The 12,201-nt window shown below is 34.2% G+C and overlaps 1 protein-coding gene across 2 annotated transcripts in view; it reads left to right on the top strand.

Annotated features, from left to right (window-relative positions):
• Positions 1-12,201, top strand: part of CFH (complement factor H) — a 166,877-nt gene that overhangs the window by 79,901 nt on the left and 74,775 nt on the right. For both annotated transcript variants that reach the window (XM_027843365.1, XM_027843364.1), the window contains exons 10-14: positions 1,232-1,411; positions 3,796-3,972; positions 6,497-6,673; positions 8,168-8,350; positions 8,491-8,670. In XM_027843365.1, coding sequence (XP_027699166.1) covers positions 1,232-1,411; positions 3,796-3,972; positions 6,497-6,673; positions 8,168-8,350; positions 8,491-8,670 — 897 coding nt within the window. The remainder of the gene's footprint in view (positions 1-1,231; positions 1,412-3,795; positions 3,973-6,496; positions 6,674-8,167; positions 8,351-8,490; positions 8,671-12,201) is intronic.

Here is a 12,201-nt window from a genome sequence, read left to right as displayed (position 1 = left end):
TTTATTACTATTCTCACGAGAAGTGGGTGCTCTACTCACCAGGAGTAGACATGCTATACAGGAACAAGAGCAGGCTTTTATAACAGTGATTTACTCCTGCTCCTCCCATCAGAATCTGGATTGGTCCAGATTCTTCCAGGTTACAACTCTTCTTTATACATCCCTAACATGTACTCCTTGATATGTCTCCAACCCGCCCCCCCCTTCCCATGAGCCTTATTGAACAAGTGCAGTATTGGGGGAATTCTAACCAGAGGATGATCCCTTGATCTCGAGCTGTTTGTCACATCTCAGCTCTCTTAGTTCTTTCTTGTTCAAGATGTGTGCAAACATCGTGTTTGCCAAACAATATACGCTTATCTACAAGCACATTCTTCTATCCACCTGGGGCTTTACCCTGTCTTAAGTTAAGAACATCTGTAGAAGCAAAACAGCTTAGTTCACAAAATTCCATCTCCTACAAGTATAAAGAAAACTTCTTAACAATTAATGCTATTAAAAACTAGAGTAGGCTGGCCTCCCAAGTAGTGAGTTCCCAATCATTGGAAGTCCTCAATGAGAAGCTTGAAAAACAGGTGTGGAGAGTGTTTTAGAGAAGATGACTACTCCAATATGAGCCAGAGTAGATTCATCCTATAGTCTTTTACAGCTCTGGAATATTATTATCCTGTGATTTCCAGTCCACAATCCAGTAGTTAGTTGCCTCAGTATATTTAAATCACAGTGGGGGAGAGAAATTCAATGCTGGACTAAATTAACTCTGTCTAGAGATTCTCATGTTGACAGATTGGTTTTGGGAACTCCTAGAAATTTCACGATTGCTTGAGGAAATATCACAGCCACCTAAGTTATACAGGATTCCCATGAAACACAAATGAAAACATTCCCTGCATCTAAATACCATGGGCAGGTCAGAACCGCCACCCATAGGCTCTCCCCAGTCTTCTGACCTTAATAATCTAGCAATCAGTATCTGTATACTTCCTCAGGGGTAAAGAAAGACTCAAGGACTAATCTATAGCTTCTTGACCTATAGTGAGAAAGTTCTCCAGCAATTTGAGGAGTGACCAACTGGTAACAGTGTTACCTTATCAAGGTCATCAATGAGTGAATCAGATTGGTTTTTATAAAATTAACTCCCTTTTTGGATGCCATTGTTTTATTTATTGCTTTTCTACAAAGACAGTAATGAGCCCATGTCAATAATTTGCTTATGATCCTTCCCTTTCAGAGACATGCACACTCAGAAATTATTTTGATAATGGATTTTTTTCTGAATCAAAAACATATTACCTTATCAACACAGCAGCAAAATATCAATGTAAAGAAGGATATGCAACAACAGATGGAAAAAAAGAGGGATTTATCACATGTGGGCAACAAGGGTGGTTGAATCAACCAAAGTGTATCAGTGAGTAATTTAATATTTTATTCACTATCTTCCTGAATGTAGTTAGGGATTCATATTCTACTGTATTTCACATCTAATGAGTGAATATTTTCATTTGATTCCATAAAATGCAGATATTGTCTAGATGATTTTATTTTAAATGCTTGTAAATTTGAAAGGCAGCCTAGAATAGCAGGAAAAAATACTAACAACACTGAACTGCTCTGTTCCTGGATGTCTGGTTCTGATCCTTTTTCACTGCTAACTAGTTGTGCAACCATAGGCAAGTTATTCAACCTCTCTAGGTCTCAGTTTTCTGGTCTGCAAAATGAGGAGTGTGGACCAGGAGATTTCTTTCAGCTCTATTTTTATATGTATTTATGATTGTAGTTCTTTTGTGGAAGACAAAACTTCCTCTATCCTATCCAAATTCTCTCCATGTAAACGTTCCTCCCTTTCACCAGTGTAATGAGGTTAGCCAAAATCAAAGATGCACTGCAGGAGATTCCTGGCAGGGCATCGAGGTCATTGGATTTTACTACTAGGCCTCTTGCATTCTCCTTTTTGGCTGCTCCCCTACCCCTTGTTCTCCAAAACTGGAAAACTGATCACTTACTCTCTAATAAAAAGAAAAGAAAAAGAAAAAGAAAGATGATTATATGTGGTGTGATAAAGAGTGGAGGTTAAAAGAAGGAGGGATGTGATTTTGTAACTTTCAGGTCTTCAATGGAACCAGCCAAATCCATGCCATTGATTCCACTTGGTTGGAGATCCTGGCACTTCTTATCATGGCTGTAGCATCAGAGAGGCCGACATTTGAAGGTTTGCTGAAGACCTAAGTACAGTCAGCATCCCCGTACCTCATGTTCTTTTATCCAGAAATGTGCTGGTGATTTTTAGGCACAGGGAGAGTTTAGCATAACGATCATTCATCTCAGTCTCCTTTGTCCATGCCTTAGACTTGGTCTTGCTGCTTACCTGAATTGCAGTCCATCTCCTTGCTGCCTCTTATAATCTCTAGTTTCCTTTGGAACACATCTCAAATACCACATAAAACCTTTTTTTGATACCCTCTAGCTGTTGGTGAATTTTCTTCCTAATCACCTTCTATTTTTGTGTGTGCTTGTGTATATGTACATATTGACTCCTCAATCAAATATAAACTCCTTGAGACAGGGATTATTTCATTTTTATTTTTATATTCTCAACTCTTATTGCAGAATCTGTTTCATAGTAAGTATCTAACAAACATGCTACAAATAAAGGCTTAATTTAGATCAAACTTTTTAGAGTCATTCCAGAGGTTCTAATCTTGAATAATCTCAGCTTGTGACACATTTCTTCAAAGTGAGAAATAGATAACAAGCATTTATCAATAATGCATTCTATTGCTTGGAGTTCTAAGGAATAAATTTAAGCTCAGATTTTACAGTATAGCTTTAATTTCTTAGTTTGATATTTGAATTTTACTTAAGATTTTGGCAATCATCTAGTCTATTCCTACTCATTTTATTCAAACAGATGAGCCACCTGAGGCCCATGGATCTTAAATGATTTTATTCAAGATATCAACATTAGTAGGTAGCAAATTGGGGGTTTCAACACTTAACCTTCTCACCAGTCCAAGGATCTAAGACATCCCCAAAGGCCTCATGATGGAAAATGCCATCCCCATCCAAAGAAAGAACTATGGAGTTTGAATGCAGATCGAAGCATACTATTTGCTATTTTTTTCCTTCCATTGTGTTGTTTCCTCTTTCTGGTGGTTCCTCCCATTGGTTGTAATTCTTACTTAGAACATCACTAATGTGAAAATATGTTTAATAGGAATGTATAGCCTATATCAGATTTCATGCCATCTTGGGGAGGGAGGCGGGGAAAAAGAGGGAGAAAAATTTAAAGCTCAAAAACTTATGGAAGTAATTGTTGATAAATCAAAATAAATTGATTTTAAAGAGAAATTATAAAGAAAATGAGGTTTCTGTTCTTTGTGATTTATATGCTAAGTCCACAGGATATCATATAAGTATTAGACATGTATTCCTTTTTGATTTTAGGTTTCTCTTAGAGAAATTGGCGTATTCATACCATATGAATCCTTTTCAAAATTCTGTATTTAATTCAGACACAGTTTTATGAAATAGATCCTAAATAGTTCAGAAAATGTTGTCCTCTGGGAAACAAGCACTTGGATGAAGTCCTAAAATGGATGTCTAGAAATCCAGGTTTCCATAAAATAAAATGGCTGAGTATTTGTTTATTGTTTAATATGTAGTACTTTATCCCATTTTTATTTTAAAAACTCAGCAATGATGCCGTGGCTTTCTATAAGATCTTATTTGCTGAGTTGAAATATACATGAGGTTACATCAGAGATAAAATTCTAACTTTGTTTTTTGGGTTAGAAATTTGTGATATTCCACAATTTGAAAATGCCAGATACAATGGAAACAAGACATTTCTGAATCCTAATGAAAGATTAGAATATGAATGCCTGGATGGATATGAAATCACACGTGGGCAAACTATAGGTGTCAAAGTATGTGATGTTGATGAGTGGCCTAGAACACTTGAATGCTATGGTAAGTTACTTTTCCTCAGTTTAAAAAAAAAACAAACATTTTACAGAGATTCATGAATGGGTGGAATCCAACCGCTAATGTTTTCAATGAACAAAAAAAGCATTTTTTTCAGTCCCTGAATTTCACTTTAATGGATAATTTCATGAGCAGCTAATGTTGTCTGATCTATAATTCTAAATCATTATGGCTAGAATGAAAAAGAAATTAAATCATTTTTAAGACCCACACTTTGAATGATTTTGGCTTCATTAATCACCATCCCATGAAATATGCACAGCATTTTTAAATGTGCCCTCTTTAAATATTTTGAAAAATTTATACCAACAGCATGCAGTTTTAATTACAATTTATAGTCTTGCAAGTTAATTGCATTTTAAACTAATTTAATTTGTTGTTAAAGTTAATTAAATTCATTGGGAAAATGTGACTTGATGCAATTGAAAGGATAGAACAGATGTGGTGATTTAGTGGTGTCTTTGAAAACGGCTTAAACTCTGAAGCATTCTTAACCTTGTGCTTAACCAGCTTTTAAGTCTATACCTTACCCCCACTCTCCACTTCTGAAAACCACCCAACTAAGTGGAAAGAAGATCACCATGCAAGTAGACTGGCCAAAGAATGAATCAATAGTTTCTAACCTAGATCTTCTAGACTCCAAGTTCTCTTCTCTATCTGTGATGCCAAAATAGTATGCAACTTCCTGAAAGACAAGAAGTTGCATCTAAATGAAAAGATGTTTTCCAATTCTTCTTGGAGAGGCAAAATGAAAAAAAAAAGCATTTATTAAGCACTTACTATGTGCCAAAGATTTTACTAAGGGCTGAAGAGATAAAAGTGAAGCAACACAGTCCCCACTCTCAATCATGTCACATTCTAAAGAGAAAGACAAGCTATGTATGAGGGTTCAGATTCAGGACAAGTAGAAAGGCCTAATGGTCTTATAGTTGAGTCAAGGTAGATGTTAATGCATCTTCTTATTGTCATTTCTGTTGATAAAACCACATATTTCAGTTATTGGAACATCTGATAACATTAATATTTTGGCAGTAAGACCTTTGTTTTCCAAGTCATTAGCCATTGTTCCAGAGGTAAAAGAAGCTACAGTACCTACAGCAGAAATTGCCAGGTCAAATTTCTACTAGAGTTCTACCTCTGGACAATCAGACTAATTCCAGAATTAATGCTCATAATGTAAGCTGTTTCCTGCAGAATTATGTTGGGAATGAATTTTTAATGATCAATCTAAAGATTCAGCAAATAAGAATGCTTTGGGGTTCACTATGGGCATTCAGATGAGCCAAAGGATAATATTTGAACATTAAAACCATTTTCCAAATGTTTATTAATCATTCCCTAAAATAAATAAATTCAGATGTTAATGTTCACTATCAAAATGTCCTCTTTGTTCTTATGTGGATACCAATACCACTAGGAGCTTCTCTAAGATTCTTTATTGAGGAGTCTCTTTACCTATAAGCTATTGTGGGTTTGGCAGTCTTTGTACCTGCCAGCTACTATTGGTACCATCTTCACTAATTAAGCTGTCATTTTTATTTCTTTATGCCATTGTTATTGTATTTGACATTAGAAATTGCCAAAGTCATTCGTATTTTATGACTCAGGTATTATTGTTCTGTCACAAATCAACTGTGCTTTAAATGTGACTTAAATTCACTCATTAATATGGTTTGTCATTTCTTGAGAATGGCACAAAATTTTTTTCCCATTGGAAAACATGTCCAATTTTATAAGTGAGTTGTTTAGATCATGTCTGAATACAATTAAAAATATAAGGTGTTATAAAAAAAATAACTTTCCAGAATCTTATCTTCAAGTATTATACAATATATTTGTAGTTTAAATCAGAGTGTATATGTATGTGTATATACATGCACATATATACATACACACACTGTGTGTATATGTATGGTATGTTGTGTTTGTTTTCAATAACTATAGGACTATCTATTGTACAATATATTGTATAATGATGGGTTCTGGTTTTGAATTTTTAACTAATGGCTGTGTGATGTTTTAATTTACTCATTAGTCAAATTATGGGGTTGAAGTATATGTTCTCTAACTATAAAAATATCTTTTCTTCTATTAAACAAACCTATAATATTATACTTAAATGATAATCCAAAGCATGTATTTTCTAGATTGTTTTCCCCAATTGTTTCTGCCAATGCTGAAATTGAATTCTAACCCAGTTATTTAATTCTAACCCACTCACAGATCTTTATCTTTATGTAATTTTTGGTTTCCTATGCATGCTCTCTCCTTCCCCTTGCCATTAGATTATTCAATCTAATTTATTTGAGAAAAAGAGACCTTTATCTGCCTCTTATTTACCAGAATGCCTTATGTAAAATTGCACAATATTTAACTAGATTGTTAGCTCTTTGAAGGTAAGAAGTAAATTTTCTGATAGCAGTGTTTTAAATCATAGTAAGTTATTTGTTGAGCAAACAATAAACTTCTAAAAATTAAAACATTGATTTTGTTATTACTTTATTTTTAGAAAAATCATGTCATCTACCTATTCTACAAAGAAATTTATATCCTGATCCCAAGCAAGACAAATATAAAGTTGGAGATGTGCTGACATTTCGCTGTTTGAATGGATTAAAACTAGTTGGACCACTTTCAGTGCAGTGTTACCACTTTGGCTGGTCTCCCAGGATTCCTACATGTGAACGTAAACATTTCTTCTCAAATTGGTGATAACAACAATGGAATTACTAACATAATCCTGGCACAATTTTGTATCTTTGCTGTCATTTTCATATAGTGTATTTTAGGGTAGCATATAATCATTTATATGTGCCTTAGAAGATAGGAATTAAAGTGTTGGAAGAGGAGTGACAAGGACATTCTTGATCAAGACTATATCTTCCCTTCAACATTTGAATTTTGCTATTTGTAAAGAAAAATGGCAATCCAAAGAAGCCAGTGGAGGTTATGAGGCATTTTCGTATCTATACTGAGTATGCAAGTTGGGTTTCTTATTTCTTTAACATTATATATGGACTAGAGGAACTAACAGGAATTATCTCATAGTCAGTCCATATTAGCTTGGTTAAATTATTTCTTCTGACTTTATTCATTAGCATGTGCCTAAGAGTGAAGGAAGTCCATGGTGCGAGTAATTCAGAGTTGGGGTATGGTGAAACATAAGCACAAATTGGATAGGAAACCAAAAAAGCCCACAACTATGTCAATTTAATAGGTACTAGAAGAAGCTCTGTGGTAACTAAGTACATAGGTTCTTTTGGATTAAATATTCTTCCTGTCCATCTGGGATTAATAGGTGTGGAAAAGAATTCAGTCAATGAATTTTAAAGTCAATGTTAGCCTATCACAGCATAAATTAAATGTATAGTGATTTCTCAACTGATAGGATATAGAACTCACTAATAATTAGGAGTTGACTCATTGCTTTGTCTGTGTCTGGGTAGATCTGTTGGTAATTTGTTTCCAAAAGACAGCTAGACCACTTCCCCTAGGCTTAAACACTCCCTATAGGCATGATGGCAATTGCTCTCCTATTTGTATATTGTTTTTGGATTCTCATATTGTGCACAGAAAGTTAATTGAAAAGTCTATAAGTTGCTCAGTCATAACTGACTATAAGGATGACAGTGCATAGGGTGACTGCAGGGAATAGCTAGAAAAATGAATCACTAAAATAAATGATAATGGAAGGATCTGATAAAGTCTCTTATGCTACTCATGCAATATATGGAGGTGTGGGAGTAGGTGCCAGTGAAAGCAGATGCATTCAGAGTTGTTTGAATTGCTGAATGCAAAAAGTATATTGCAGTTTAGGGATCTGTGCTTGCCCCTGTGCTAACACTTTTATTAGTGACTTGGATAAAGGTCTAGATACACTGTTCATGAAATTTGTAGAGAACACAAAACTGGGCAGTATTGGTAGTTAACACACTGGATGACAGAAGTGAGTATAGTTCAGTGAAAAGATTACTAGATAAAGTCAGAGGACCCAAGTTCAAATCCCAGCTCTGCTATTTACTACTTGTGTAACATTAGGCAAATCATTTAAGCTCTTTGGTCATCAAATGTAAAATGAGAGGTCTGGGCTCAATGACTTCTGAGATACCTTCCAATTCTAAATCAATGGTCTAGTAATCTATACAATTATAAAACTACTTGCATCACCTTTTTGTTACAGAGAATGTAAAATGTTGTGAGCAACCACCTGAAGTTGTGAATGGGACACTTAAGGACTCAAACAATAGGACATATTGTCACAATGATGTAGTAGAATATAATTGTGATCTTGGATTTATGAGGAGAGGACCCAAGAAAATACAATGCAATAATGGAGAATGGACAATCTTACCCACTTGCATTGGTAATGCATTGTAAACTGTATTTTAAATAATTCTGTGTCATCCATATGTACACATATATTCATAGGTGAATGAAGAGGAAGAGGGTTTTTTTGATTTTTTTGAAAGATAATTTAATCATATTTGTTTCTAATTTATGTAGAGGAAGAAAGAAGATGTGCAGAAGTACCTAAACCTGTCCATGGTCATGTTCAGACTACTAACGTGTCATATTCTCATGGGTCTTCAATTGAATATGACTGTGATGAAAATTTTACAATGGTTGGAAGCAAAAGAGTTACATGTAATCAAGGAAATTGGACACAACTCCCTAAATGCATTGGTAAATGAGACTATTTTTCAACTAGAGACTTGATATTGTCAACAAATATTTGCATTTCTTTGTGATATTAAAAAAATTATAACTGTGAAATATTCAAAGAATGTCTCATAATTAGTCAATATTAATTAATGATACATTAATTAGTTAATTATAAATTGTTGTGGCATAATAAACTTATGTATGTTTCCAAATTCGGTAAGCATGTACTACTCCCAGAGTCATTTGCACTGTGGTGTTTCCCTATTTAAAGCATTATAAACCTAAATTTCATCTATAAACTATTTATCTCATATAAAACCTGTCCACTCATTTGACAAATTTTCATGTCATGAAGTATTTCTTAAAATTAAAACATCAATAAAACCTTTCACTTATTGTATAGTTGATGGAGTAAAAAAAAAGCTTCATAAACACACTTATGTGAAAATTCATTTCAAAGGTATCTTACTTGTTGGACCACATACTAGTCTCTAAAACAAGAAACAAACTTTAGAACAGAACTCCTTAAACTTTTGTACACTTGCTGAAAATTATTTTGTGTGTTTAAGTGGCCAAAGGAAACTGTTTGTCCTCCTATGTAGATTGTCTTGTTTCCTGCAGATCCCACAGCTGTCAACAATGCTCTTTCATGAATTTTGGTTGTCTTCAAAAGCATTAGAAGAAAGTATTGGGGCTGAAGGTACAATTGCTATTGCAATTGATATTGCAATATAATGGGCAAAGTGTGAACTTAGGCTGGTGCCTTTACTTCTTACATATCCTAATTGTTGGTATGTGAAAATGGAGGTTAAATAACAATGCTGTTCCTCCTGAGACAGGAAAAGTAAAGGAATGTGATTACAGAAAATATTTTCCCCTTCATTGGCAGCCTCTGATCCCTCCCTCCTACCTTCAAACCCTTCTCTAATTTGACTGAATTATATTAGGTGGCCTGGAGAATAGAATGTTGGACTTGAAATCAGCAAAACTTGAGCCTAAGTCTTGTTCCAGACACTTATTAGCAAGCCTTCTAACCTCTCCTAGTTTCACTTTTCTATATTGACTCTATAAAATAAGGATAATAAAGGCAGCTTCTGGGATTATTTTAAGGATAAAATGAGATAATATGTGAAGTTCTTTGTGAACCTTTAATGTGCTATGTAAAAGCTAGCTTTCAATATATTTTTTTGCCTGATATTTCCATAAAGGGGTGAAAAAGTATGGAACTTTCCTAAAGAGTAAACAAATCCTAAATTCCTGAGTTTTTCCCCTGCTTCTTTTCTTCAGAGAGAGCCCTTCCTCTATCTTGCTCTCTGCCTACATTAGTACAAACAACCAACTGAAGTTCACAACTCATCTTTACAACCATATGAGAATATTTCAGAATACAAACTATAAAAAGCCATGTCAGTTACAGGTGTCACCTTATATTCTTTCCTTATTTTTTTAAAAAAATATTTATTTATTCTTAATATTTTTTTAAATTTTGAGTTCCAGATTCACTCTCTTCCTCCCACCCTTTCCCCACCCACTGAGAAGGCAAACTATATCATTTAAACATGTGAAATTATGCAAAGCATATTTCCATATTGGATGTATCACCAAATAAACAAAACATCAATTCAAATGTAGAGTTCATCAGTTTTTTCTCTGAAAGTGGTTAACATTTTTTCATCATAAGACCTTTGGAATTATCTTAGATCATTGTATTGATCTTCTTTGTACTCCCCTTTTATATGATAAAATTTTCCCCATTCTACCTCTCCCTTCCCCCTTCTCCCAGTGCATTCCTCTTTCTCATCCTTATGTTTTTTAAGATCATCCCAACACAATTGACTCACTATGCCCTCTGTCTAGTGACTCAATCATGCCCTCTGGCTATATATACTCCTAACTGTCCTTTTAATGATAAAGTTCTTAGGAGTTACATGTATCATATAGGAATGTAAATAGTTCAATTTTATTGAGTTCCTTATGATTACTTTTTCATGTTTACCTTTTTATGCTCTTCTTGAGTATTTCGTTTGAATGTCAAAATTTCTATTTGTCTCTGGTCTTTTCCTCATGAATCCTTGAAAGTCCTCTATTTAATTAAACTATATTTTTCCCCTAAAGGATTTACTCATTTTTGTTGGGTAGGTGATTTTGGTCATAATCCTAACTCTTTTGCCTCCCAATATAACATATTCCAAGCTCTCCACTCCTTTTAGGTTGAAGCTGCTAAATCTTGTGTGATCCTGACTATGGTTCCATGATATTTGAATTATTTCTGGTTGCTTGGCCTTTTTCATCCAGAATGCTTGGACACATTTTTCTTCCATGATGTTATACTAAGTTTTAGCAGATGGTTTTAGTCTTTACTGTAATCTTTTATCATTTGCCTTTGGGCAAAAAAAGAACATTCACATTTCGCCTCTCTATTATAATGACAGCTGCCAAGTTGTGTGTAATCCTATCAATGGCTGCTCGATATTAGAACTATTTCTTTTTGTCTGCTTTGCAATGTTTTTTTTCTTTGATTTCTGAAGTTATGTATTTGGTTATGATGTTCCCAGGAGTTTTCATTTTGGTATTCCTTTTAGGAAATTATCAATGGATCTTTCTGATTTTTATTTTGCCTTCTTGTTCCAATAGATCTGATCACTTTTTATTTATGATTTTTTAAAATATAACATCAGGTTGTTTTTTTTTAATTTTTTGGTCATGATTTTTAAGCAATCTAAATATTTTTAGATTTGTTCTCCTTGACTTGTTTTTCAAGCCTTTTTTTCAGTTTTATCAATGTTTTGTTTTTACATTTACAGATTACTCTTTTTAAAAGGTCTCTTGAAACAAAGTAAAACAGTTAAGTAAAATTAATAATTCATCGACCTTATCTGAAAGTTCATGCAATATTTCATATCTGTAGTAGCCCCTACCTCTCCATTTTTTATATTAACAGAAATATATTTATTTTCTCACCCTCCATCCCCATCCCATTTTTCAAAAAGTAGAAAAGAAAAAACTTTCTTGTAACAAATATGTATAGAGAGATTACTATATTCTTTTGGCTTTAGCTCTTGGTCTTCTCCCAGTTCTTAGTATTTCCTTATTTTATTCTACTCTTAATGTTTTTTCATTGTGTTTAGGTCATTCATATCTTCAGCCTCTGTTTCTGAATTAGGACTTTGTGTTTAGGTGAGACTTTGCTCCTTCCTGTTGTCTTTGATGGTATGAAGAGGCTTTCTTGGCCTTGAATGTGGAGTCTAAGACTAGTCCCCACCTTTAGCAGGAATTTTTGGGCTTTGAACTCAGAGTCCTGGTGGCTATAGTTTGGTTGTGACTTTGACCCCTTATCTGTCTGCTTCTAGTTACTTGATCCCAAATTGAGAGTTGGCTCAGTAGTTTTCTTTGATCCTGACAGGTTCCAAACATATGTTTCTGAGCATAGCAAGTTTCCTTAGAAATCCCAGGTACTTTGCTTCCCAAGTGCTACCTTGGTCCTTTCTCCTGCTGAGATTTGTGCTATGGTTTGGCCTATTGGCTGCCCAGGTTCTGGGCTGCCCAAAATCT

The sequence above is a fragment of the Vombatus ursinus genome, unplaced genomic scaffold (genome assembly GCF_900497805.2).
Source record: "Vombatus ursinus unplaced genomic scaffold, bare-nosed wombat genome assembly UNPS02014909.1, whole genome shotgun sequence".
Taxonomy (NCBI): Eukaryota; Metazoa; Chordata; class Mammalia; order Diprotodontia; family Vombatidae; genus Vombatus; species Vombatus ursinus.
This window is presented reverse-complemented; position numbering and strand designations above follow the sequence as displayed.